The sequence below is a fragment of the Neolamprologus multifasciatus genome, chromosome 22 (genome assembly GCF_963576455.1).
Source record: "Neolamprologus multifasciatus chromosome 22, fNeoMul1.2, whole genome shotgun sequence".
Taxonomy (NCBI): domain Eukaryota; kingdom Metazoa; phylum Chordata; class Actinopteri; order Cichliformes; family Cichlidae; genus Neolamprologus; species Neolamprologus multifasciatus.
This window is the reverse complement of record NC_140459.1, coordinates 15181207-15207398: the sequence shown is the minus strand read 5'-3', so window position 1 is coordinate 15207398 and position 26192 is coordinate 15181207. Positions and strand designations below refer to the sequence as shown.

General features: G+C 40.4%; 1 protein-coding gene across 5 annotated transcripts in view; it reads right to left on the bottom strand.

The window, feature by feature from the left end:
- The window catches only part of trps1 (trichorhinophalangeal syndrome I), a 120056-nt gene extending 94368 nt beyond the window's left edge, over nt 1-25688 (bottom strand). The window contains exons 1-2 of one of the 5 annotated variants that reach the window (XM_085147899.1): nt 25221-25688; nt 5977-6497 (exon numbers count right to left, since the gene is read on the bottom strand). In XM_085147899.1, the coding sequence (XP_085004025.1) occupies nt 5977-5989 (13 nt within the window). In that variant the 5' untranslated portion in view covers nt 5990-6497; nt 25221-25688. The other 4 variants (XM_085147900.1, XM_085147901.1, XM_085147902.1 and 1 more) reach the window with 4 other exon arrangements.
- Nucleotides 25689-26192: the final 504 nt, after the last annotated feature.

The window sequence follows — 26192 nt, the reverse complement described above, 5'->3', positions numbered from 1 at the left end:
GATTAAGGAAACGAGATAATGCATCATGGACAAATGTCTTAATCGCACTTAATCTTACTGAACATTGTCCACTTTTTTTTTTTTTTTTTGGGGGGGGGGGACGACACACAAGTGAGAGCCACTGCACAGTTGTAATTTTGTCACACAGACTTGTGTTGTAAATGACACATAAATGTTATCTTATCAGAACATAAAAAGGTGTCTGTGGTGCTTTTTTAGTCACAAAGCATCATGTTCAGATGCCGTCAAGCTAGTATTTAAAAAAAGGATTTGAGGTTGAAAGTGGCTTTAGTCAGTTTATCTTTAATGACAATTTTGCTCCTGCATTGTTCCACACAACACCAAGCAGTCCCTCACCACTTGCACTGGCATTCCAGTCAAACAAACACAGCCGTGTGCTGTGAAACTCATTGCATCGTGGTGACTGTCTGGGTTGCATTTGGCTTCAGTGAGCACCTGAAAAAACTACCGTTTGGAACTATCTGTCAGCCCCCAGCTACTCTGTTTTTATTGTTCTGGCAACTTGTTCTGCTGCTGCCAGGCACCCTGGCTCCTTTGGATGGCTGTGCTGGCTGCTAGTTTTAGCATCACCACCAGCAACTGGCCTGTCAGCTCCCAGCAACTCTGTCTTTATCGTCCTGGGTAAGGGTTCTGGTGCTGCCGGCCTGGCAGGAGTACTATCAGCAGCAGCCTGAGCTTCTGTCTTCCCCTTTGTTGTTCCTCATCAGTGGACTCTCTACAGAGTCTGTCAACAGTTGAAAATTTGATGCAATTCACAAAATCAACTCCGTATTAAAAAAAACAGTGTGGTCGTTAATTTTGTCCAAACTTCCAATACGATGTCATGTTATATAAATGAATGGGTCAAAGGTGCTACAGTGCACTGCGGTGATAAAACATTTACAAGCGATGCCAGTAAAGACACAGCATTCCTACGACTAATACACGGGTGGAAAAAACTGAATATCAGCAACATTTGATTACAGAAAAAAATGACAGTATGCAGTATTTTGGGGGAGAAACTTCATTCAAGCTGACTTCAAACTTTCTGCAACTCCGTCAAGGCTGCAACTGCAAAGAGATTTTTCCTTCCAGACATACTGGGGCAGCACGCAGCTGTATAGTTCACCAGCATATGGATTAAATAAATACAGTCTGCACAGAGCTTGTTAACACTTGTTCACTTGGATCCAGCACAAGTTTTAGGCAAACCCAACAAAAAAACATGCACTCACATCTGTGCACACCCAGACCAAAGCGTACATGTAACTTATATGCACACAAAGAAGTATGACACACACATGCAAACATCCTTAAAGGAGTAAATGTGTAGGTAAGTATTGTGAATCCAGATAGAGTTTTGCACAGACAAACTTGCACACACATAAATATATAGAGAAACTGTAGGGAACCTTTTGATAAATTTACCACACTAAGGCAAGTCTGTTTGTATGTCTGAGTCCAATTTAACCACTTTTCGAATCAGCATAAATTAACTGTATGGGAGTCTCATCTAATCACACACTTGGTTGGATATAAAAAGAATAAATTGTACATTTTAACTGAATCTTTTATCTTTTACATGCGCACTAACATCTTACGTGTATGCAACAGTTACTTGTTGAGGTAGCACAACTCTCTCTCACACACACACACACACGCAAAACTGTTGGTTGGGGTCTGATCTACTTCTGGCTATGTGGTCAGTTGCTAACAAAATCTGATTAATGGATTTCAACTCAGTCTCTCCAACAAACACAGAAGCAGACTGAGAGGAAGATGAATTGGTACAAGCTTTGAAAACTAGGTTAGGTCTACTGCCCCAGCTTTGCCTAGTTACCGTTCTTAATCTGATTAATCAAATTTTTTTCCTCCTAGAAAGGCTTTGGAAAATGAGCGCACCAAGCACCGAATGCTAGTCAGGTTTTGCTGTGTGAATCTGACCCTCCAAACAATTTGGATACGAGGAGAAACAAACATGAACTGTGCCGTGCGTGCCTGCATTAATGATAACATTACTTCAAGCCATCAAATTGTTCCAGCATCAGTTTATGTCGTAAGATATACGATATGCCATCTCGATCCAAATGTTAACCAGGCTTATAGGCCTACCCCAAATCTAGGCATGATATGCCCAGATTTGGGGGTTGCAAGCCTGCTGGCATCTGGGCTGCAATGTGGTAGTATGGACAGCTCAGGGCACAGTTACATAAGCTAATGAACCATCTTAAGAGCCATTGGAGAATTTTTTGTAAACCAAATGCTATATTTATAAACTAACAGCCAATATACAGTACACTGTTGGTCGAGTTTTATCAATATATTACAGACAATGCAATCAATTCCTAAACAGCAACTATTATTGGCCAGCAATCTCAGAATAAACATGTCAAAACAGCTGCACCATAAAAAGATAATTATTCAGTGTGACAATGCAATCAGGTCTGCTTTCTCAATGTAGTTACAAACAGAGTTACTGCAAGCATGCAAACAGACCATAATTGAGATAAAACAGACTTATGCAAAGAATTAACACACATCTGTCACCCTGATCTTTGATTGATTCGGTGTCCTTTAAAGTACTCGATCATTAACAAACTGACAAATTAAGCCATTAATAGCAATGACACCTGGTGACACCTCCTTTATTAATCTTTGCCTGGCTAAATAATAAGTCTTAATTGGAATCTATTAGAATGAATTGTTAGTTGGGATGTCAGGGACAAAGAAAGAGACTTGTGTGCATGAGTTTGTCCATGTACGTCTTTGCGAGAAGATAAAGGTTTAATGCCCTCTCTACTTATTGATGAATGGGTATGTCTCAACGTCCTACACACACATACGCACACGGAAACACTGAAAAGGAAAAAAAAAAACACGCGCATATGTGTGTGTATGTGTGTGGAAAACTAACAGCGGTAGAGCGCGCTGTAAAGCTGCGAGAAGATGAGATCATCACACACACTGAGCTACCTTCTGACCCATTTTGGCAACAGTCAACAGGTAGTTTACACGCGGATGTTCAAACGTTTTCTAAACCAGGCTCTGCTCTGACTTTTGCTGTTTGAGGCCGACACACACAGACAGTAAGAGGGTGACGCAAAAAGAGAGAGAAAGATCTGCTGACAGACAATGGGGAAGGAACACATCAGGAATCACCACCTCAGAGGAGCGAAACTCTTTTGTGGGCTACTATGTCACAGGAACAAAACTAAAAAAAAGTCTTTATATGTGCACGCTGTGCTGCGTGTTGCGTGCAGGACCAAATTCAAATGGCTCTAACTCTACTCAACATTGCTCAGTTTTTTTAAAGCCTCAAAAAAAAAAAAACTGGCACATGTGACTAACATATCAAAGCCTAGGAGATAACCCAACATGCACGCACACCACTGCATCTATGAGAACATTTGTATACACACACTTGAAGGCATGCAATCATGCACATGCATACACACAATTGAATAGACACACACACACACGACCACAGCTAAAAGCATCAAGCAGCTCAAAGTAATCCGCCCTGCTGAATAACATCACCAAGCAAAGCCACCGCACCGCATAATGAAAAACATGCTAACACACACACAGATGCTCGCACACTGTGCAAAAGGACATACGCAAATTTGCATATCCATTATCATTCACTATGGTGCATGCAAAAGAGCTACGTAGAAAGATATTCATAAAGACGCACCAAAAGTACAGAGACAGTCTCAAAGACACTCTGCAATGATCGTGCAGTCTCTGAGTCACTTACCCTCCATGCATTTACAGTTAAAGGGTCATTTCACCAAAAAAGACCTGCGTTTTTTTAGCCTTCCAGGCCGCTTGGAGTTCACTTTAAAGAGATTTCAAGAAATCTGCTAGTACTCATATATTGAGCTATACAAATAAAGAGGATTCATACACTTCCTAAAAAATCAACTTATCTTACATAACTCAATGTATAAGTCATGCAGATCATTCAGAAACCTTGTTCTGGAGAGTTTTGAACGGTTGAAACAGTTCCCAATAAAAACTGTTGAGACAGCAGAAAGAGCACGAGAGTGTGTGAGAGAAAGAGAAAGGAAGCAGACGTCGAGAGCTTCAGCGTGCGTTGTGACACAGGTAAAGGAGGATACGCAGCAGCTGTTTGTGCACCTTTGTTTGTGTGTTTTTGTGTGTGCTCAGCACAGCTGATGGCTGGTGAAAAATGGAAATAAATAAATTCAGAAATTTAAAGCGTGTCAGTTCTTGCAGCTTGTTAGTAACACAAAAGCCCCGATAAGGCAAAATACAGTGCGGTTAAATTACCGTATGTTAGCGTCATAATGCATACAAATGTACACGCCCACATATATACATATATCTATACACACACACATCTAGACGAGAATAATTCTCTATTTACATGGCATAATTCAACAATATGGTTGTATGTACTGTATGGGAAAAATATTTCTTGATTTGCGAGCGTTTGGATAAAGGCAGACAGTTCGGCACATACGGTATTTAAACCGAAATAAAATAATACGGTACTGCTATAATTATAATGTATGCTACACCACAAACCACTGCAGCTTTTTGCACATGCTTACATAATAACCTCAGCTGTAAATATACGTACTTCCTGCAGTACAATAACCTGTGCAGTGCCATTACGTTGTAGGATCCATGAATGCACATAGCAAAAGGAAAAAGTAACCTTTTCAGTTCAAACACTCTGATATCTGAACAAACAGATCCTGTTTTGGTGTTGTACAAAACTCAGCATTTAATTGAACAGGCACTCTTATTCATATGTTACCATCCCCTAATTGCAGGCTCACCATTAACGGTCTCTATGTAGCATGTGGGCTTCTGTAAAACCTTGGAGATCACTGGTACTAATCGACATTACTAGTAGTTTGCTGTGGTGGTGCTGGAGTCGACGCTTGAAAGCGTATTTATGGGATCTGAAGAGCGAAATTAAAGCAGTTGTGTCAGAAACCTCTTGTTAACAGACATCCCTGGTAACAATTGCATATTTTGGAAGCAAACCAATCAAACAGTAGATCAAGTTGCTCCCTCTAAACTTTACAAAGTGCGAGGAACTAATGAGCTCTGCTAATGAGGTCTACTGAACCAGAATGCAGCAGATGCTTACTGGAAGAGCAGGTAATGTTTCGCTATGAGTAAACTGCTCCACTGCTTGATGTCAAAAACAATCTTTTAACTTTTATTTCTGCATAGGAATCATTTGAAACAGCGCAGTATTCGAGCGATATTTAAACAGTTTTCCACCCTCACTGGGTGCCACCAGGCAAACATTAAATACCACAGCGTATGGAGGAGCGATTCAAGGCAACGTGCACGGTCACTTCCTCCACAAGTGATGACTAAGAGCAGTTTTTCATAATACTTCGTTGTTCTGCGTGTACGCCATTTTATCTGCAGTCGCTTAGTAAACTACCCCCCTGTACCCGCTTTGGCTGGAGGTGGTTACATCAGACCCACAAACTGGCCGAGCTCTGAGAACGACGGATGTCTGTTAAAGCTTTTTTTTTTTTATTTCTCTTGAAATTGTTTGTGCTTGTTGACTTGTTGTGCACACACACACCACAAAAACACGCTGAATTACTGCAGAAAAAGTATATTAATTTTTTTTTTCAAGGAATGAACGCTGATGCTGCAGAAAAAAAGTGAATTATTGTTTTATTCCTAATGAAAAATAATTCATAAACAACTATTAGCACTTTAATTTAATGTAAAAAAATCCCATTAACATTTGTATTAATATTGTATTAAAGATTAGTGTCTAATTAAAAAGTGTTTTATATACATTTAATTACTAAATGTTACACTTGATAAACTGACTTTGTAAATATTCACGGTAGTTTTGTCAGAACATGTAGGTCAGAAAGCAGCAGAATCCTGAATATCAGCAGTAAAAACATTAAGTTTAAAGTTGTTAACTTTCCTATTGAGGGATTGAAAGTGAAAATATATATGTCCTACCTCTGCTGATCATCGGGTTATATAAACATCATGGCTGGCTCCTGGCTTTGGCATTGGTTCTGATGAAATGGCTCGGTTTAACCTTACGCCGCAGCGGTCCGTCCAGCAGCGCAGTTCGGCTACTGGCCTTCTGTACTCCACAGCGTAATGGAAAGCAGAAACCAGGTGTCAGACCAGAGCTAGTATCCTTCCATTGCTTAATCAGGTCCACACAACTCCTCGCAGGTCCGTGAGCATCCGCGCTGAAATTCTTCGGCTTCTTTGACTTTTGCTTGTGAAGGTCTTCAACTGTAAGTCGCATCAGCTACTTTTAGTCCACGGCTGCTGCCCCCCCTCGTACGCTTAACAGCTGGCCATTACAGCTTTGAGTTTGATCAAGTGTGTGTTCTGCGTAAGAGCTGTTATGCAAGCTGTCACGTTTGCTGTCCGGTCCTTTATTTTTTGTTTTGTTTTTTTTCGTAATTCAATTCTGGCTAAGGTCCTCAGTCATGGTTGTCAGACTCCACTATCATCTTAACAACCTGCAAAAAGACAGAAAGACAAATATTGTTAGAAATGGGCACATGCTGCAGAAGTTAATGAAACCTATTGGAGCCAGATTTCAGACATTTTTTCCATACTTTACGTTTACGGGAAACAATTTTGCCTGGACTTTAGACGTCTACATTAAAATGGTTGATCAAAGGTGCACAATAGCCAAGAAAACATTCAGTGCCCTGCTCAGACCCCGGCCGGTTTGAGGGTTTTTTTTCTTTTCTTTTCCGATATGTGACAGCTGACAATGCCTTTCACATGTGAAGTCAGTTTTGAGGTCTTTTTAAAGTCGGGGCCACGGGTAATTTACAGTACAATTTAAAAAAAAATAATAATAATAATAAATGTGATTCTTTCCCAGTGAAAGCATCGTCAGCTTTCCGTGAACTAAGGAAAAAAAGTTCAATTTTCAACCAAAATCTACAATTAACAAACATGTCTGTGCTTGACAACTGTAAACTCGTTGCTTTTTTGCACATGTCAAATTATATTTTCTTTGTACCACAGAAGGACGTGAAGCACAACAATCAGCCCGGACATTAACAGTCAGGTAAATAATGAGAAAAAACTGTGCAGGCGCAAAACTACTGGGGAAAAAAAGGGTCACTAATAATATCCCAAGGATATAATTAACAGCAGAACCCATGTATGATTTGCTCACTTTCAATTGTGATTGCTTAATGAATCACAACAAGGCCGTCATTGATGAATAACTTCCAGGAATCAATAAAATAAATGATCACTTATTGGATTTCCAGCGGCTGTGCCCGCTGACGAGTCTATTTTTCTTCATTCTGTAATTCTAACTGTTACAAGTTACACTCTAGTTCTCAGTTCCCCCTTTTGTTGCCCCAACCGCAAAAATAACCCCACCCTCTGTGTCAGTAACACTCCTCTCCGCTCTCTTTTTTTTTTTTCATTCTCACTCTGCCACCCTGTCTCCTTCTTTCCATCCATCTCGGCTCTCTCTACCTCGTACCGCAAATCAAAATGTTAGTCTGTATTTATAATAAACCGTTTTCCTCCGGTCAGTCTGGCCGGTGTGTGCGTGTATCTGTAGATGCCTGCATCAACGGTGGATAAAGATTCAATACCTGTTCAGCGGTCTTGACCACTTCCACAGACAGTTCTAACTTTGTTTGGGCTATAGATAGAAAGTTAGCACACCAGAACTGGAGGCTATCATTATCTGAAAATGGATATCTGCTGTTTCGCAAGGAAAAAAAAATTGCTGGCAATAAAAGCCAAGAACATTATGAGTCATTACTGAAATTATGAGTCATTTTAAAGACCCTCCCATCTTAAAACAGTGCTGTTTTTCAGGATTAAAAGCAAACTTCTCAGAAAAAAACACAGTTGATGATTTCCAGGTAGGCACTTGGAAAAAAGTTGTCCATAGGTAACCTTATGAAAGTGTCCACACCACAAAAAAAAAAACAAAGAACACAACAAACAAACAAAAAAAAGAAGGTGAGAACTCCAGTATCACATCAAGCAGACATGCTTCCGGTTACTACATAATCGACCACATCATGTAATAACAGCGTTATAACGGAGAGAACGAATGTTCTTTTCAAAGCAGAAAAAGAGAAATCTAAAAATCAACTTATTCATTAGCAGTTCTCACAAAAGGGAAAGAAAAGGGGAAAGAAAAGCTTTCTTTATCTTAAGAGTGAGTGTAGCTTTAAATATTTTTTTCCTGTGGAACTCTGACTCAGTCAGCCCCTGCTTACTCATTTTCTCAATCACTGTTTTTGCTTCTTTGGTGTTTTTCTCTGTATTCTCTGTTTCTTTTTCTTCCTTTCTTTTTTTTTTAACTTCCACTATGACTTTTCTTGTTTTCTTGCATTCATTCATCTCTTTTTCTAGTATAACTTCCATTTCCCAAGCTCACGTCCATCAACTTCACATTTTTCTCCCTCTCTCCGTTCCATGTCTCTCTCCCATCAATTCATCACTGAGCTCGCTGTCACATTAATGTGTTTCTTCTGACTGTTTTTCCAACTGTCATTGTGGCTGAGATACCCCCCACCTCCCAACCACCGCCACAGCCCCCCCATCCCTTCTGCGCTCACCCCCGCAGCCCCCCACCCCCCCATACACACACACTTTGTGAATGCGTGTGGTCCAGTCCGGCCATAGACTGTTACATTGTCCCAGACAGGTTGGACTGCGCCACTAGCCAGCAGACGAGGGGGGGATGGGGGGAGGCGGAAAGCGGGGGTTCCTAGGCAATGTTTGTTTTTCTGTTTCCAATTTGGTCCAGCCTGAGGAACTCCACACTCCGCTCTGTCTCAAACACACCATTCATGACGGCCTGACGTACATGATTACACACACATGCCCACTCGCCAGCTCTCCGCTCGCTCCGAAGCACGCACACACATGCAAACAGACGCACACACGCGTTACATGCTCTCACTGCCTCCAACAGACACACAGACTTAGTGTAGATCCACGGCGACAAACATAGCACTCAAGTTCATTTGCGATCATTTTTGTCACGAAACGCAAGACCCTCAATTTATCTTTGTCCTCATCTTTTATTGTTTTCTGATTTGTTATTGCTAATGCCGGCTCAAATGACATGGTGGTCAAACTAATTACACTCGTTTCTTCCTCATCTTTCAGCGATTTTTTTCCCTCTGCTGTCCCAAGGAAAATAATTGTCTTTGAAGGGCTGTTTTGATGTGTCTTGTTGCCTTTTCAGATCTTATGTAGACAGAGTTATGCTCCATGTTTCACCAATTAGAGCACAGAGAATACATTGTTTGATATTCAGTTCAACTCAACCGTTCCAGCTGAAATGGATTATTGTGTTCATTTTTGCTGTTAGGATTTTAAATACACTAACTAAAGATCTTTCTATGTACTAGTAAAATCGTTATCTTGGATCAATACAGACAAACTGTGCTGACAGGTAGTTATCAGTCTTTTCAGATGTCAATTATCGTCCCCCTGTTTGGTTTAAGCATCAACGATGTACAAGCAGGCACTGTATGCAAATGAGGTTTACTATGATTCAGTGCTTTCCGGCTGGTTCCCTGCAGATCATACCAAAAAAGCAGTGCAAAAGCAGCAAGAGCTGCACGCAGAGCTTTGCCGTTCTATCCGCGGCATAAAGCGTACTGAGTAGCAGGTGCAAAACCGTAAAGCTGGCTGTGGAGCTTTCCAATTTTACTGTCAGGTAAACAAAGGAAACTATTAAACTACTCTTGAGATTCTCATAATAATTTGTTTAGTGATTGCAAACAGCTTGTCAATCAAAGAAAGTTGGCTTCTTCCAAAATCGTTAAATTAAATTAATATTAGGAGAAGAGACGAAGCAAGTGTTAATCAAAGCAGTCAATGCCCCAACACAGCAGACGATCTCTTACAGTGACGAGACAATAGTTGGCCTATGGAGAACATCACATAACCTTAACCTTAAGGTCCTGATGAAACAAAAAATGAACTCCATTAAGATCAGGTAAAATACAGCCAGACACTTTTCGGAAGTGTTGGCATGCATGACAAAAACAATATTCTGATGACGGCATCTAATGTAACAAAAAGAATATTTCCATGTTCCTAACAGATCACTAAAATTCACACTGTTAAATAAAACCAGAGCTGAAAAAGTCAATTATCTGATAAGCTGATCATCGGAGTGTGTGACCATTCAAACGTTCCAATTCATTGGTTCCCCCTTCCTAATCTGAGAATTGATTTTTTTTTTCCACAGTGAATTGAATATTTAGGTGGATTGACTAACAAATCAAGAAAAGTGACGGCAGATTAACTAAAATAATAGTTAAAAATAGATAGATAGTTAATAGCTAGTTAATAGACAGATAGATAGGAACGTCATCCTATCAAGTATGCACATGTTCAACCACACCAAAGAACACAATTAAAACTTCTGCTCTACATTTTGCATTGATCTGACTGTCTGCACGGCAAGCGAGCAAACACACTGTGCCAGTGCTTCTGCTCTCTTGTGAATCACACCACTAAGTGACCTTGATCAACCAGATCTTTCAGCTGCTGAGGTTAAAGCTGAGGGAGTGGCTTACCTATTCATTACTGTATGCAACACCCACAGCTTTTAGACTTTTCTCTGACACATACGCACGTGCAAGTTGCTGACATAGCACAGCTTTCCTGTGATACATAGGTTCCCCCTGAGTGGATAAATAAACAGTTGTAGGACTGATATTAGTCCACTTCTTCCTGTGGGGTTTGGAAATTAGTCTAAAACAGCATCACTGTTGCCACCAGTAACACTAATAATATAAAGAAAACTATATTTTACTACATAGTGTTACAAGTGGTTTTGAAACTGCTGAGCAAATTAATCTGCTACATCTTAGAAAACAAGAAAAGAGAAAGCCCAACTAATTACTAGTTAACTGCAGTTGTGGCTGGTAGAGGAGACAAACTTACCAAACACAGTCAAATGAGTATCCACATTTGCCTCGTGGACGGTGCTAATGTCCCGCCTTGATGTACGATAGTAGCAGGAAACCAGGAGATGCATAAATCAACAGGGGACTGTTGATTCTGACCTTGCTCTCCACAGCTAAGACTCTCATACATCAAAAATAATGGAGAACAAACTCTGCTTCAGTGGTAGTTGTAGGCGTAATGGAAGGAACTAGTAGCTGCATAAATCAACAAGTTGATTGTTGACTCTTGCCTAGCTGTCTTTTCCCCCAAAATACGGAAAACAAACTACAGCTCTGCCAGAAACACACACGCATTACACACATGCATTCCACAAGCCTGCCGAAGTCTGCCAGACATATCTGATGATTTTAAGTACACGCACACACCCATGCATGCTTGTGTTTGTGTGTGTGCGCCTTGGTTTGGTTTGTCTGTCTGGGTAGGCTCAAACATTACATCAGTCATACACACTCACATCCACAAACTGAAACAGACAAATACACTAGATCATGCACGCACTGCGCCACATTCGCTATTCAACACTCTGTCTCTCAGGAATACACACACATGCACACGAAGACAACCACACACACACACACAATTTCCACTGCTGGAGAATCGGACGTTTCCTGCAAGCGGCCGGGAAAAATGTCTGGACAAACTTAAGACGCACACGCGTACACACAACGGAACATTTTCAACCCACAATGTTGACATTATATTCCTTTCCAGAGCCCTTCTATCTACAAGCTGGCCAAGTGAAGCAGCGTTTCTCCATTGAGCAGTATCGGGAAGCAAGACTGGAAGACTGTCAGTGATGTCAATCCAGGGCTGGGCTCAATTAAAAGAAAAAAAGGGCTTTAATCAAATCTCAAAAACAAGTATAATCAACTTCTCATAACGGCTTGCTGTAATTTTTATACGGGATAATTTTAACTGCAGTAAAAACATCTTTAATGAATCTTTTTTCAGTGTCTCAATCAAAGATATTACTAGTGCCTAAGAGATACTGTATTAACTTACCTTTGATATCATGCGTGTATGAGGGTGCAAAACTGATCTCCACTGAAGGCCAAAGCATCTTTCATTTTCTTAGACTGCAGCAAGGTTACATTTTCAGTGATGCAGTGTTCATTTGCAAAGAGATAGAAAAAGTGACGTACCGCCTTAGAGTCATATCACCGCCTTACATAGCTGAGGTTAACAATTCAGATTCAGCAAACCACATTTAAAAAGCACTTGGTAAAAACTTTAAACATACTAATAAGAGTGCCCCTCTTTTTACCATCTTTTCCTCACAACGCATTAATCAACTCAGCTGGTCGTTATCAATTTAGTCACATGAAAGTTATCTGCATAAACTCTAGTAAACTGTTGTTATCACTGAAAAACTGCAGTTGTCCCTGGTCGTGCAATGTGTTAGAGGTGGAATCGGTCTAAAGGACAATGATAAATACAAACCTATAAGCCAAATGAGCAATCAGACCAGTTCTGTTAATGTGCATGACTGCTCAAATATATTAAAAGCAAGCTAGCATTAGCTGACACAAGCTATAGATTCTGTATTGATCCCCAAAGCAAAGGTTCCTAGATTTCCCCAAATTTTGGTAAAATTCCAGTTTGAACAAACAGACTTCACTGTTTAAAACTTGACTTTATTTTGAGTGTTCTCTAAGGCATAAATTGCTAACTGGCTAAGCCCCATCCCTTCCTTGCCAATGCTCTCAATCACAAAGTACTATTTGAAAAAAATTATAATTTTCTTTTGCCTTATGTGGAGTTTGTTTTGAAGCCTGTATTACTTGTTTATGCTGACAGCAAGATTAATAGGCTTTCCAAGAAAATATTAGCTAGTGCCTCTTACTGGTGGCGCTATGGTGGAGCAGAAGATTGGCACTGACGTAGACACTCAGGACATAGCACAAATATATCATTGCTATAATTGTCACAGAAAATTCCACCCTTCACAAAGAAAATCACACAGGCCTACAGGACGGTTGGCAGCCCTCTGGCAACAATGTGTTGCAAGGGGAAAAGATGTATATCTCAAAGGTTAGCAAGCGGTTGTTGACAGTCGCTACTTGAAACAGGTCACAGAGTGGTGCGCAGTGCTACACAAAAACCTGCTTGGGATTGCTTTAGCCACTCACATATTGCCACAGTGGCGGTAGTTTGTGTGAAAAATCCTGACATGTCTGCAAACAGTTGCTAACTAGTCTAGGAACAATGGTGCCACTGTGAAAAGTGTAACACAAAATGGAAATGGAGACCGTTTGCCTTCAAAGTAAAATCTGTGCCTTTTGAAACTCACCCGCAAATGGCAAGGCACTTTCAAAGGCAAACATTTTCCGTTAGCGTCACACTTTTTCAAGTTTCACCAATCTTTGGCAGGTTGTTGGATGAAAATTTGCAAATGACAGCTATCTGCTAGCGACCAAAGCAATCCCAAGGAGGTTTTTGGCATCGCACCCCCAACTTCCAGGAGCCAGCACCGGGAGTATAGAATTTTCCCTGTCAACCGTGCTGACTATTTTCTAGGCCTGTATGACTGAGCTCTAACAGACCTTAAAAGACAACATTTACGATGACATTATTAAGTTATGTTACCATCTGTTTTAAAGCATGAAAAATGCTACAGACAGATTATTTTAACCACAACAGGTGTGACACCAAACAGGTAACCCAAACCAGCACTAACTAGTACAGCAGGGAGGTTCATGTGCGACGGGCAAACACTTTTCTCATCATTTAACAGAATCTATTCAAAAGGATTTTCTCAGTGCACAAATGGCTGTACTTTCCTGTGGTGCCGATATTCGACACATCTTCAAAGATGATCTCTAATGAGTTTAAACATCATTGCAATGCTCCTAACTTCTCTCTGCTGTTCTATCACCTCCTAGTCCTCATGCTGGTTTTCTCAATTCTCTTTGCTTTCTCTATCTCCTCCATAATAATCTGTAAATCAGACACTGTCACAGTTGCCTCCTTCCTAAGTGTTATTCAGATGGGACATTTTAAGTCTCTGTAACTCCTTGCTTTATTATCTTATACGTATATTTTAAGTGAAGTTGTCAGTCCACGGTATAAATCCACTCGAATGCAACAAGAATATATTCAGGAAACAAATCAAGAGAACTTTGTTTTATGTTAACCTTTATAGCATGGCTTAAGCTGATTTACGTACCTCTAAAGATAAGGTACATTTTTATTATTTAAAAAATAAAAATCTTTATCATAATGTAGAACAGACAAAAAAACTGGGGTGTTGGGTAATCTGACACATCAAATGGATATCAAGTATCAGAAATGGCAAGTTTTACACAGGTGTTAACTGAAAGAACACATAGCAGCGAAGGGAGTGGCCACTTGAAGAGATTACAAATCTCTCATCGCGCAACATTCATCCTGATTTTGTAAACCTCCTCCCAAAGAAGGTAGTTCACACATTAAACTGACATTTTTTTTATGTGGCACATGGGAATCTGATCATTTCACTGACTCACTGACTTTTCTAAAAGAGCAAAAGGGAGGGGCGAAAAAGAGCGAAAGAGAGAGTGGAGGCGAGAGAGAGATTCTCACAGCTAGATGAAATCAGCCTGTAAAGAAAAGGGAGAGGACAACTTGTGTGTGAAGCACTAAAAAGCCCAAAAGCCATGTTTCAGAACAAACGCCATGCACCCCACTGTGCTTTTCCAACCACCGCAACTCACACACTCACATCCACGCACTCACACACACTGGCCTGAAGAAAATTTAACTGTCAGCCGTAAAGTTTTCAACCACAGTAAGTGATCTTTTGCCCCCTTTCTCGCCCCACTTTTCCCCCTTCCTCCTCCTGCCTATGCAAAACAGTCCCCCATCTATCTTTCTGTTGTTCATCCTTCTTTCCTCCTTTCCATTTCTCTTCTTATTCTATCTCTGTTCTATTGTTGCTGTACATATTGAGCTTCATCTCCTTCTCTATTAATGTCCATCGCAGCCTCCTTTTATTTCCTTTCCTTTCGCCATCAGTGTGTCCATTCATCCATCCATCATTCTATGAGGACCAAACCACTGTCCAACACAGACAGGCAGACACCCTCGCTATCCTATTTTCCTTATAAACTCTTTCCTACCACAAAAAATGAGAAACTATCCCTCTCTCTGTCCATTCTTTATCACACCAACCCCCCACTTACTGCATCCACACATATATCCACACACTTCTGACTGTGGGCCTCTGACACCCACCTCTTCGTCTCCCTTCACAAAAGTCTCAAAGACCCCCAGATGTGTGCCCCCTTAATTTCCATTTCAAAAAAGAACCACCTCCCTCCCTCCATCATCCATCTATCCGTGCATCCACTTCTTCAAACACACTGCAGATACTTCAAAAACACACTATTACACACAACTTATCAATGACAAGCCTTTTTTAAAGAGACAAAGAAAAAGAAAAAGCTGCCAATGAAAAATATCAGATCTTTGAAAGGGGAGTACAGGAATGTTGCAGATACAGACATATATGTTTATGCTGACCATCACAAATACCATTTATCCATAAGGAGAAACATGCTGATGGTAACAAATTCTCTTTGCATTTCAAATACTTGTTTGGGACCCAAAGGTGAGCCCTGAGAAAACAATCCATTTAGGTTACTTCCACAGTAGTTCAAACGCAATAATCTTGCATTTGAGCACAGGTTCATCGTTAGGTGACGTTAATTAAACTGATAACCTTTTTCTTCTTTAACAATACGACTTGCTATTTGCATTCACAATACCTTTTACTGAATTTTTTCTGCACTCAAGGTAACAGTGTAATTTAATAGTGAAACTGCAGGCACTAAGGTTATTTCATTTTGCTGGGGGGGGGGGGGTCATTTTTTTAGTTGTTGTTTGTTCCACGGAAACAATGAAAACTGTGTTATAGAAAGTGACTGAACTGTTTCAAGTTTTTTATATTCACAGCCAATTTATAGGTATACATTTAAAAAAAATAAAATTTAAAACGATACTTGTGCAATACTGCAAATTTATTCATCTAATTCCCTGTTTATTTTCTACACTTCTAATGACTTGGCACCATATTTCTGTTGCTAACTTACCAAATACAATTGGTAAGTTCAGCTACCGCGTTCCTGTTTAGCTGCTGGTAGACTTTTCTCATCTTCAGCCTACTGAACTATGAATAGTTGCGTTATCCTGTTAAATGAATACTGTCTGTCCACATTACAGACAGGCAGAAGTGATAACACTTGTTACCTAGCTCAGAATTTCACCATTTTAATAATTAGCCACTGCCACCAGATGCTACATTAATGATAAATTAGCAGACGGCTAATGTTGTTATCAGGCAATTGCTAATAGCTAATTAGCTGAATTTAGTATTCATTAGTATTTTTATACATTTTTTCAAAGTTCTATTCAGTACTTACATTGACTATGGTACTTACAGTCAAAAAAAAAATACTGTTACATTTTTAGAATTTTAGAATTTTGGTATCAATAAAGAGTGCTAACTATCCATTCCATTACTATCCAAAATAGTAATAGCTGGTACCAATCCCTATTGCATGATACACGATACCCAATTTTACATCAGCCCGAAATGCAAAATCCCTTTAAAACAATATTATTCTTAGATCACATCATTTAAAGCCATTAACCACAAAGCATGTTCAATGGCTATATCTAACCATTAACCATTCAACATTGTCAAACAGCCACAAGACAACCCTGTTACCCCACAGATATACAATTCCAAAAGGAGGGAGGGAATACTGCAGCCAAAAGGTTGTGGCTTGGTGCCCAAAGTCAAGTGTTTCATTTTAACTCAAACAATTTACTGCATTAGATTTCATACATTTAAAAAGTCCTTGTACCAGAACAAGCTACAACACCTTCAAATGTGCTGATTAAGCACTCTTCACTGCTGGGAGAGAAGATTAGTCCCTGCCTTTTCAACGTTTATGTGGCTTGAAGAGAAGCCCTGAGGGCATCTGCTCTAACTGTCTGCAGGGGTGTACCCTCTAAAGCCCAAAGCAGCTATCGCACAATTACTTTACAATATCAAAAACCAAGCCCAGCACCATCCTGCAGAGAACAGGTGAGGCAGTTAGCTATGTCTAACTTCATTTTTCTGCTTCTTTCAGAAATGTCAAGCCAGACCAGAAGCAAGTTGAAAGGGTGTCATATCTCCCTGTGCTTCTTGCTGCCTTCTGTTATAAGGCAACCAGCCAGGGATACATGAATAAAATAACACATCAGGCCAGGCTAGACTGGCCCTTCATGAAATACAGTTACAGCAGAATTACACTCCTAATCCGTATTCCCTCATCTTTATTTTCTACAGACTAAATAGTCCACACGGCCACAGGCAGAAGAAAAGAACGAGAAAAAATAAATCAGGAGAAGCAAAGTGTGGCTATGTGCTTTAATGAAAAAAAACAATGTTAGTCGCTTAAATCATAGTTTTAATTTGACGGGACGCCATAAAAAGTCTGCCCCTTCTAACACACAACCACACAGAGAAAAGCGCACAGTGAGAGACACACGCATACATGCACCAGAGTGAGGACAAAGACCACTTTGAAAAGTTACTCAGCCACCAGATGTTTTAGTCTGATCCCAGACTACAATACTAATGGGGCTGTACGCCGCACATGTGTGTGTGTGTGTGTGTGCGCACATGCAGAGAGGAGAGAGGAGAGAGACAAGCCGATAGTTTTAAGACAGTAAAAGTAAAGTTTGTTCCTCACCAGGTATATAGTAGTAACAAGGACATGCAAACACTTTCAAGGTAAACAAACTGCTTGGCTGCAGATAATCACAGAAGAGAAACTACAGATTCACGTATAACAAAATGGCAATTTTTATATTGGACAGACTTGAAACTGTAAGCATATGTCAATGCAATGAGAGCTTAAGAGTATATCACACATACAATTACACCCATCCATAAAATAAACAGGCATTAGGCAGCAGTACTGTTGTATGACTGCAAGACAAGCACTGGATCGAGCGTCAAACGCTGCCACAGAAAAGTGTGCCTCATCAAACCTCAGAATCACGATTGCGAATGAGAGAGCGCACAAGAGCAAACAAATGTCAGCTGAAGTGAAAGTTAAACGCAATCTTCAAGCAAGTAAATTAGGTGTTTTGACAGTGATTACAGGATGATTGGGCACACATGACACTAACAGTCCTTCTTGTCTTGCATTACAGTAAAAATAGGAGGCAGAGATTTGGAGATAATGAAACAGAAAGAGGCACTTCAAGAGCTAAGAAATCTAAGCTGTGCGTACGTGTTGTGCAGGTTCTTGATTTGACTGTTGACAGAGCAGACAGTTAACCTTCAGTGTAGAAATAAACAATCAGTGAGTCAATTCAATCATAGCCATGCAGCGAATGAGATAGATCTGACCTCAAGAGGAGAAGATAAGCGCCAGTGGGCTCCTACAATAACTGATAGCTATCTATCAACAACGCTGAACTGTCTGGAGATGAATGTTTATTGATACTGCAGGCCAAGCATGTGAAGATGTGCAAAGATATGCTGCAGGAACGGATGCCATATTAAAAATATATAGTGAACAGTGAACAGTCAACAACCACCTCAAAAATACTGTAGTTATCACTCAGAAAATTATCAGTCGAATTAGCCCAGATTGTACTAAACTAAAAACTGATTTGTAACACAAATGTGCCGCTCACTTTAGAACTTGTTAACAGAAAGCAAATCTCCAACCCTGAACACTGGAAAAAGCTTGATCTTACAATTTCTTACTACAAAACAGGTGGATTTTTTTCTTATTTACAGCCATGAAAAAATATATAGAATGACTTTCTCATTCACAATCAATCTTTCCTCCCTTCGGAGCAAGATAACTCGTTTCCAAGCAGCTTCCTTGATTTAAAAAAAAAAGACACTTCTTCTACTTGAGAAAAGTCTCACTGAATTACGCATACAGTACTTGAGAAAAATGGTGCAGCACCCTCCATCTGCGTGTTGCACAGCCGCTTCAGCTTCAACACAAAGAAGCTTACAACATAAATCACATTCAGATTCCTGCCACTTATGCCACTGTCACAATTTCCATAGTTAATTTTCGCTGTCTGCCTGCTGGGTGCTGTGTGAAAACGGCAAGAAATTACAGACGGGGCCATGCTCATTACTTAAGACGGTTAAGAAGAACAGTAAAGAAACGCACTCGTAATGTTGTATTTCTGATGTTTGCAACGATCAAAATCATCCAGCAAAGTAAGTCTAAATGCAGACAACATGTACTTACTTTTTGGAATTAAATTGATGTTTACATTTAAATCAGTGTAACTTTACATTTTTATACAGAAATTAAGGATTTTATAGAAATGCCCTACTTTACGTGAAGCGTGTGAGTTCCACATTTTAAGTGATTAGACCGTATCCTCTCTTCCTGATCTCTCTGTTAGTGTCAAGATACAGACCAGCAGCAAAGCTTTACATAATGTGTCCTCTAATATGTGCATACAATGAGATAAACCTAAAAACACCTACAAACACCTCAACCTGCATGTTTCCTGTGATGGATCGTCTCGCTCTTGACCCTATGTCAAACCGGCCCGGGTTGCTTTTTGACATTGCGCACTAATAAATCAAGTCAGCAAAAGAAAATGACGAATGTAAATGAAATGCAACTGACAGCAGCAAGTATCGTAGAGCCACTACAGTAAGAGCCAAGGAGAAACTGGTTTTGCATGGGAAATCTCACTGATGATTCACTGCAATTACAACTTTTATTCCTTCTTGATTGCAACAGGTAATTGTCACCTTTCACCCTTTCTGCACTTTTATGCAACTTTCACATGTGAAACTATTTGGTTGCTTTCTCAAGGAAACTACAAAAATCTAGCATATTAACTTTTAACACAAGAGTGTACATAGCTTGATGGAATATGCAAGTCCCAATAAAAGACATTTTGCTCCCATCTTGTTATGCAGAGTTATCAAAGGTCTTTGAGGGACCAAGATTTGAAACACATTAAGGTCTCTTTCATTCAAGTAAACCTGATCAGACTTCCAGGCTCTTTACTTATTCTCCAGAGCATCACTGACAGCTGTTTATAGGCTACAATTCTCTCTTAATGACATATAGCTGTCAACTTTTTTTTCTTCAAACCAATGGGAGTGCCTGCTGTAAACCTCGAGAAAAGGTAGAAGTCGAGGCAGCATTTTCAAGCCACACAATGACTGTCTGTATGAGTAAAGCATAAGGTCAAATCTCTCCAACATCTGAAATGTTCAACAACTTTTGTGGAATAAATGTAACAATGTTCCATATTTGATGTACATATTTTATAGAGCAGCATGTGAGATCTTTGTTTTTTAACTTGGTACTTGTTTAAAACTTCATTTATCAAAGGGTTGGCTCAAATGTTCCACAGCGTTTTGCACAACTTCAACGCTCAAATGAAATGTGATTGATATCTGAACGCACGGGTGTATGGGAGACATCAGTGTGATACTGCTGAGTCAAAGCAGGCAGGGCTCGCCACTCACTCAACCTGTAGGTTTCATTTACCAACTGCCCTGACACAACTAACAAGCCAAAGATGGGTTTCGTACTTAAATTCTGATCATGGGAAAGACAGATTTAGAACAACTGCTGTCTACGGCACAGTTGAGACATTTAAGTGATGCACGGGAATTCGCATGGTGTCGGTGAGTTTAAAAGTTACGCGTCTTTTGGTAACAGGAAAGCCTGTATAACCACAGGGCTGTACTGCTGCTTTGTCACTACTTTCGGCGGGTACACGTCTTAATCCTCTGCCCCACCACTTCATCGGTCTTTACAGTAACGTGGCAGAAGGATTTTTATTATCTTAGATCAAAGGAGGGCAAAAATGCCCCATATTTAGGATTCGTGTCCCCCCCTCCGCCCCACCCCCAAATAAATCTAAATACTAAGAGAGAAAAAAGAATCATTTCACCCTAAACCAAGACCATGTGCTCGTTATCTGAAGCAGGCGGTCTAAAAAGACAGACTTAAAAGTCTAAAATAGACCAAAGACATTAGAGACAAAGTCAAGCCTAAACAAGACTACAGTAACCACAGACAGAGTGGGGATGACATTTTGGGCATTTAGCAGACACTCTTTTCCAGACTGACTTCCAGTAAATGCAACGAGAGAATAAGCTCAAATCCCTGTATAACCAATGCTGCAAGCACGAAATATAAGCAATAATAGACCCAAAATATGCACACACAGTAAAATAATTTAAAAACAATTGTGTCCTGAGGATATGAGCAAAACAGAAGACTTGTTAATAAAAAAACAAAACAAAACAAAAATGTGCTAGCTAGAGAACTCTGAGCCAAAGAGCCAGAAGCCTTACAGAAAGCCTTGTTTTTCTTTAAGTAAACTATCAGTGACAAATGGATGTTTCCTTTAAATGAACTGCAGGCAGGCTCGAGATGAATAACGACTGAATCTCTAATAGATGCTATCTTTTCCTGCTATTGGAAACAGTGAGTGTTGGGAGTAGTTCAACATTTGCCATAAAGTATTTAAGAAAGAGTTTCCTTATAATTTGCAAAAAGTGAAAGAAAAAGTGTTCTCGCAGACTGATTCGTAGTGGTCAACAGGTTTGCGATCACATAGATTTTTTAAACTATTCAATATTAAAACAAAACAAATTACTCCAATCAACTCTTTGTTAGTTATGATGTACAGCTTAACAAAATGCCGCAAAGCTCGGAGAAAGGACGCACATCAGTCCGGACCAGAAGGAGAGAGACAGCAACAACGGATTAGAGGTCAAATTATTACACTGCATTCCCTTTACTAGTGTTAGACCTCAGCGTTAGGCAAACATACTTTACTTCCCCCCAAAAAGCTTTTACTGTAGCACGAAGAGGAGAAACAGCGGGGGCTTTGCTGAAAGTTTTACAAACTTGCATCAATCCTGTTAACGTTTTTAGGGTAGGCAAGATTGTCGATTTTACTTTGGAAAATTCACAGCCGCATCAGGTTTGTACAGCTTCCCTGGATCAACAAAATCAATCACACGTCTACCAGTTTAATCACTACTATCCCCCCCCCCCCCCCCCCCCCCACACACACACACACACTTCAAAAAAAAAACACTTGCTCTAAGTTAAAGTCTCCCTTTACACTCCATTTCGCACTGGCCTTTTTTCCCCCCATGTAATGCGGCACCGCTTTGAAACGACCAAAGACAAATGCATGGCAGCCCACAAAATCACTACAGTTGTTCCTCATGTCTTACAGAACATCAAACCATCAATAAAACACAGGAGATACATTCCAGCTAGTTGAACAGGACATTTCTGACTTCCCTCACGCCATGTGTGCTCTCTCTCTCTCTCTCCCTCTCTCTCGCCGTCTCTACAAACTTTCTCTGTTGCGAGTTCCACCACAGAGAGACTTCACATATTGCAGCCATATGAGCGAAGCCACGGCTGTCTCCACAGCACATACAGACGCACAGGAAAAAGTGCTGCGCTGTCTCCCGCTCTGTCTCACACACACACGGGAATGAGTTTTACAAGCGGGGGGGGGTTCTCTTTAGGAAGTTCTCAACTGTTTTGACATTTAATAGCGGCTATGAACAAAGCTGTACGATACAATAATATCCAGTGTCTGAAGAGCGGAAAATGTTTTAACGTTACGGAGCTGGATTGACACATCGGTGGATAAAGTGTTTTAACTAATTTTACAGAACATTGGTTGAAGTTATAAAAAGTTTGACAGGGACTCATTACATGCACGATGTCTTCGATTATAGGAACAAGTTTTTTGTTTTTCTTTTTTGGTGAGGGGGGGGTTTGGACTGTCTGCAGCGACTATACCCAAAGCTGAAGTGTAGCGGATCTAAAGCAAAAAAGATATAGTGACACAATATGGCATAAAAATGTTACCTCAATCTTTAAAAAAGATTTAAAGTAGGATTTCTTTTCTGATAAAAATCACTTAATCCAAGTTTATTTATGTGCTGTGATAAAACTAACTAAATCGTCCCATTCAGACTTTTTAACAATAATAAAGAGCAGAAGACAAACTTGATTGCGCATACTGGAATTTGTGGAACTGTTAAAAAAAACGCCAATGTTATGCATGCATGCATTGGAAAGCAGATGTGAAAGCACTGCTCGAAAACGTTACCCACAAAGCTGATTAAATCACGTTAATGTACTTTTTTTTCCCCCAAAGTAAAAATAATCTGTCATAATCCCATAATTTACAGAATACGTGTGACTTACGATGCTGCCAATCGCTCGTGCATGAAGGAACGGCTTTTCTGCTGAAGAAGTCCAAACAAATGCTCAATATTTGAAGTTTCAAGAATCAGACGTGTGTCAGACTGCTGCGGCAAATGCAAACTAAACCTTAAAAGTTTCACAAGTTGTATTATTTTACTTTTTTTCCCCCCTCAAACGGTCCACACAGTTTTGAGTTGAAGGGAAGCGACTGTGAAACTTTTCCACCGTGTCGTGGCCAAGCAGTTGGGCATTTAAGATACAAATAAAAACTCAAGATATCAACTTGAAATTGCTTTTTAAAGTCTTTGCAGTGGCTTTTAAGCATTTTCTGCTTAACGCTGAAATGCCATGGAGCTACATTTAAAGGGCTGTGGGACAATTTTGAAAGGGCCCAATGAATAAATTAATTGCTTCATAAAAAAACAAAGTGAAACCTCAGACAGCTGTGAACAAGTGTCACAGTTAAGTCTCAGGGTCTTGCTTTTCTGTAAGGAAAAAGAAGTGGGGGGGGTGTAGAAAAAAAAGCCCACTGAGGTTATCTGCTGAATAAAAGTTGCTCCACGCATAAGGGGTTCTTTGGGGGCCAGAACTGGAGAACTCTGCTGAAGGACTATGTAAAAAGCTTCCTTGCAGTGTGTGCCTCATTGTGCTGGCTTCACATACTCTGCTCTCCCCACAGAGTTGTCATGCCTACCCAGCTCCCCTTATCTCAAAGGAACATCACAGTTTCTTACGACCGAAGAGCGAGAGAGAAAGAGGGGGGGGGGGGGGAACTTTTTCAAAGTTAAGTGGAAATGCAACTCATGCCTTCCCGGCATCACTCGTGAAACGTCCAACAGCGAGGAAACCAATAAATTCGCAAAGATTTGAGCTAAGAGGCACTTGTTTTCTTAAAAAGTTGATAAGAGAGAGGATGATCGGGGAGGGGGGGTTGGAGGAGGAGGAGGAGTGGGTTTGGGGGGGGGGGGGGTATCCTTTACGACAATTCACATCCACCATGCGCTCGCGAGTTTCCTAACAATGAAAGAGGTGCAAAACAAACAACGTAAGAACAAACAAACAAACAAACAGCGCCACATCGGCTTTGAACCGGTTGATAAACGCAATCTCTGTGATGTGGACTCACGCTTCTTTCCGCTTTAAGTCCAGAAAACAACAAGCAAGTTAACTGCGTTCATCTTTCGGCTTCAAAACCCCCTTTTCCCCCCTCTCTCTGTCCGTCTCTGTGTCTCTGCGACGTGCGTCATTCAGAGAAGCAAGAAATCTGAACTTGAGTATCAAGTTTGCAGTCAGAATAGCAATGAAAAAAAAAGTTATCAATGAAAATAACCAAGAGGTAAGCGTGCAGTTTTAGTAGTTACACAAGAGTTGTGCTGACACAAAAATAAATAAATCACTCCAAGTCACTGGCTTCTAGGAAATCGGTGTCATTTAACGTGACTTGACGCGACACACGTAAATAAATAAAATCAAGAAACAAAACTTTGAAAAAGGAGAATACACAAACCTACTTGAGGCGACTAAGTCACTCCACGTCCCCTTGTTGCTGGCTTCAAACTCAGTCTTAAAATCAGAGCGGTTCCCCCAGTAGCCCCCCAATTTGTATTTGTGTGGCGTTTGGGTGTCCTAACCTAAATGTAAATTGCCATGTGAATTCAAAGCGGTGCTGCTCTTTTCCCTCTCTCTCATTCAGCAGATCCCTCTTTCCTTACCGACGCCGCTCAGGCCGTTAGTTACATAAGACGCAAACCGACTGCTGCCCGTCGTAAAACTACCAACAGCTAACAGAGCGATATTTCGCCTCCTAATCGCACACGGCTTCCCTTTTAAGACGAACACATTACATCTTCCCACTTGTCCGAGAGCATGCATTTCGCCGTGTACAACTCCAAAGCGTTCATCGCCGATGCATTTTTTTTCTTTCCCTCACTCTCTCTCTCTTCTTTTGCCGTTTACAATGCCTCTGCACCAACAGAGAGGGCTGTATGCATGGTGTGCATTTGTGCTGGAAGTGTTTCTTTTGGTGCTGCTTACCTGTTGATCAAAAATAAGCATTAGCCTCTGTTCTCTCTGTGTGTGTCTCTTTCAGCAGCCTGTTAAGATGGTGGCTGGCTGGCTGGCTGGCTGCTTGGCTGGCTGCTTCGTCTCTTTGTGGGGTTTTTGTTTGTTGATGATGTCGGACGGGGTGACTGTGTCTTGGCTGTCTCTCTCTTTCTTTTCTTTTTTTTCCTCTTTGGTCTGAGAGGGAAAGAGAGATAGTTAAGGCTTCGCGGTAGCACATGAAACTAGGCTAATACCGACTCATTACTGAGTGAGTTTGGCTCAGGTATTGCAATATTCCGACGGTATAGTTATGTTATTCAGCCATGGATGGGTTTGCTGGGCACAGCAAACAAAAGTAGATCAGCTGAAAAATCTGTAATTTTTTTTTTCAGACTAGTGTTATCGCTTTGCTGTGACAGGACCTCTCTGCCTGTCTCTGTAGGCTGTGGGCATTACGTCAGAGGAGGAAGACACAGCAGCTCTATTAATATCAAGAAGCCATCCGAAGACTGACTCTTAAAGTGACACACACTGTAATCACACTTATTTACACAGTTAGTACCAAACTGAATGTATTACTCGAGCGAAATCAAAAACACAGATTCTTAAAGCGAAAGTTTGCTGTAATCTCAGGATTGCATTTACACAGTAAACCCAAGTAACCGCTCGGTCGACATCAAGAAACCCGTCGTAAAACGATATACTGTAATGTCACTTGTTTGGTTATTGGGAAACTGACATAAGATCACATGAAAATAGAACGAAGCGACTTTAACAGTTAATCTGTTCAAACAGAAATCATAAAACTGCTAAACGAAAATCCAAATACTAAAGTCGAGGTGAATGGCAAAAACTCCAGTGTGTGTAGTAAAAATGTATTCTGGTATTTTTCATATCATTTCTGGCATTTATTTCAGTTGAGTTTAAACCAAAACTCAATGTTTCTTTTTTTTAATTATGTTT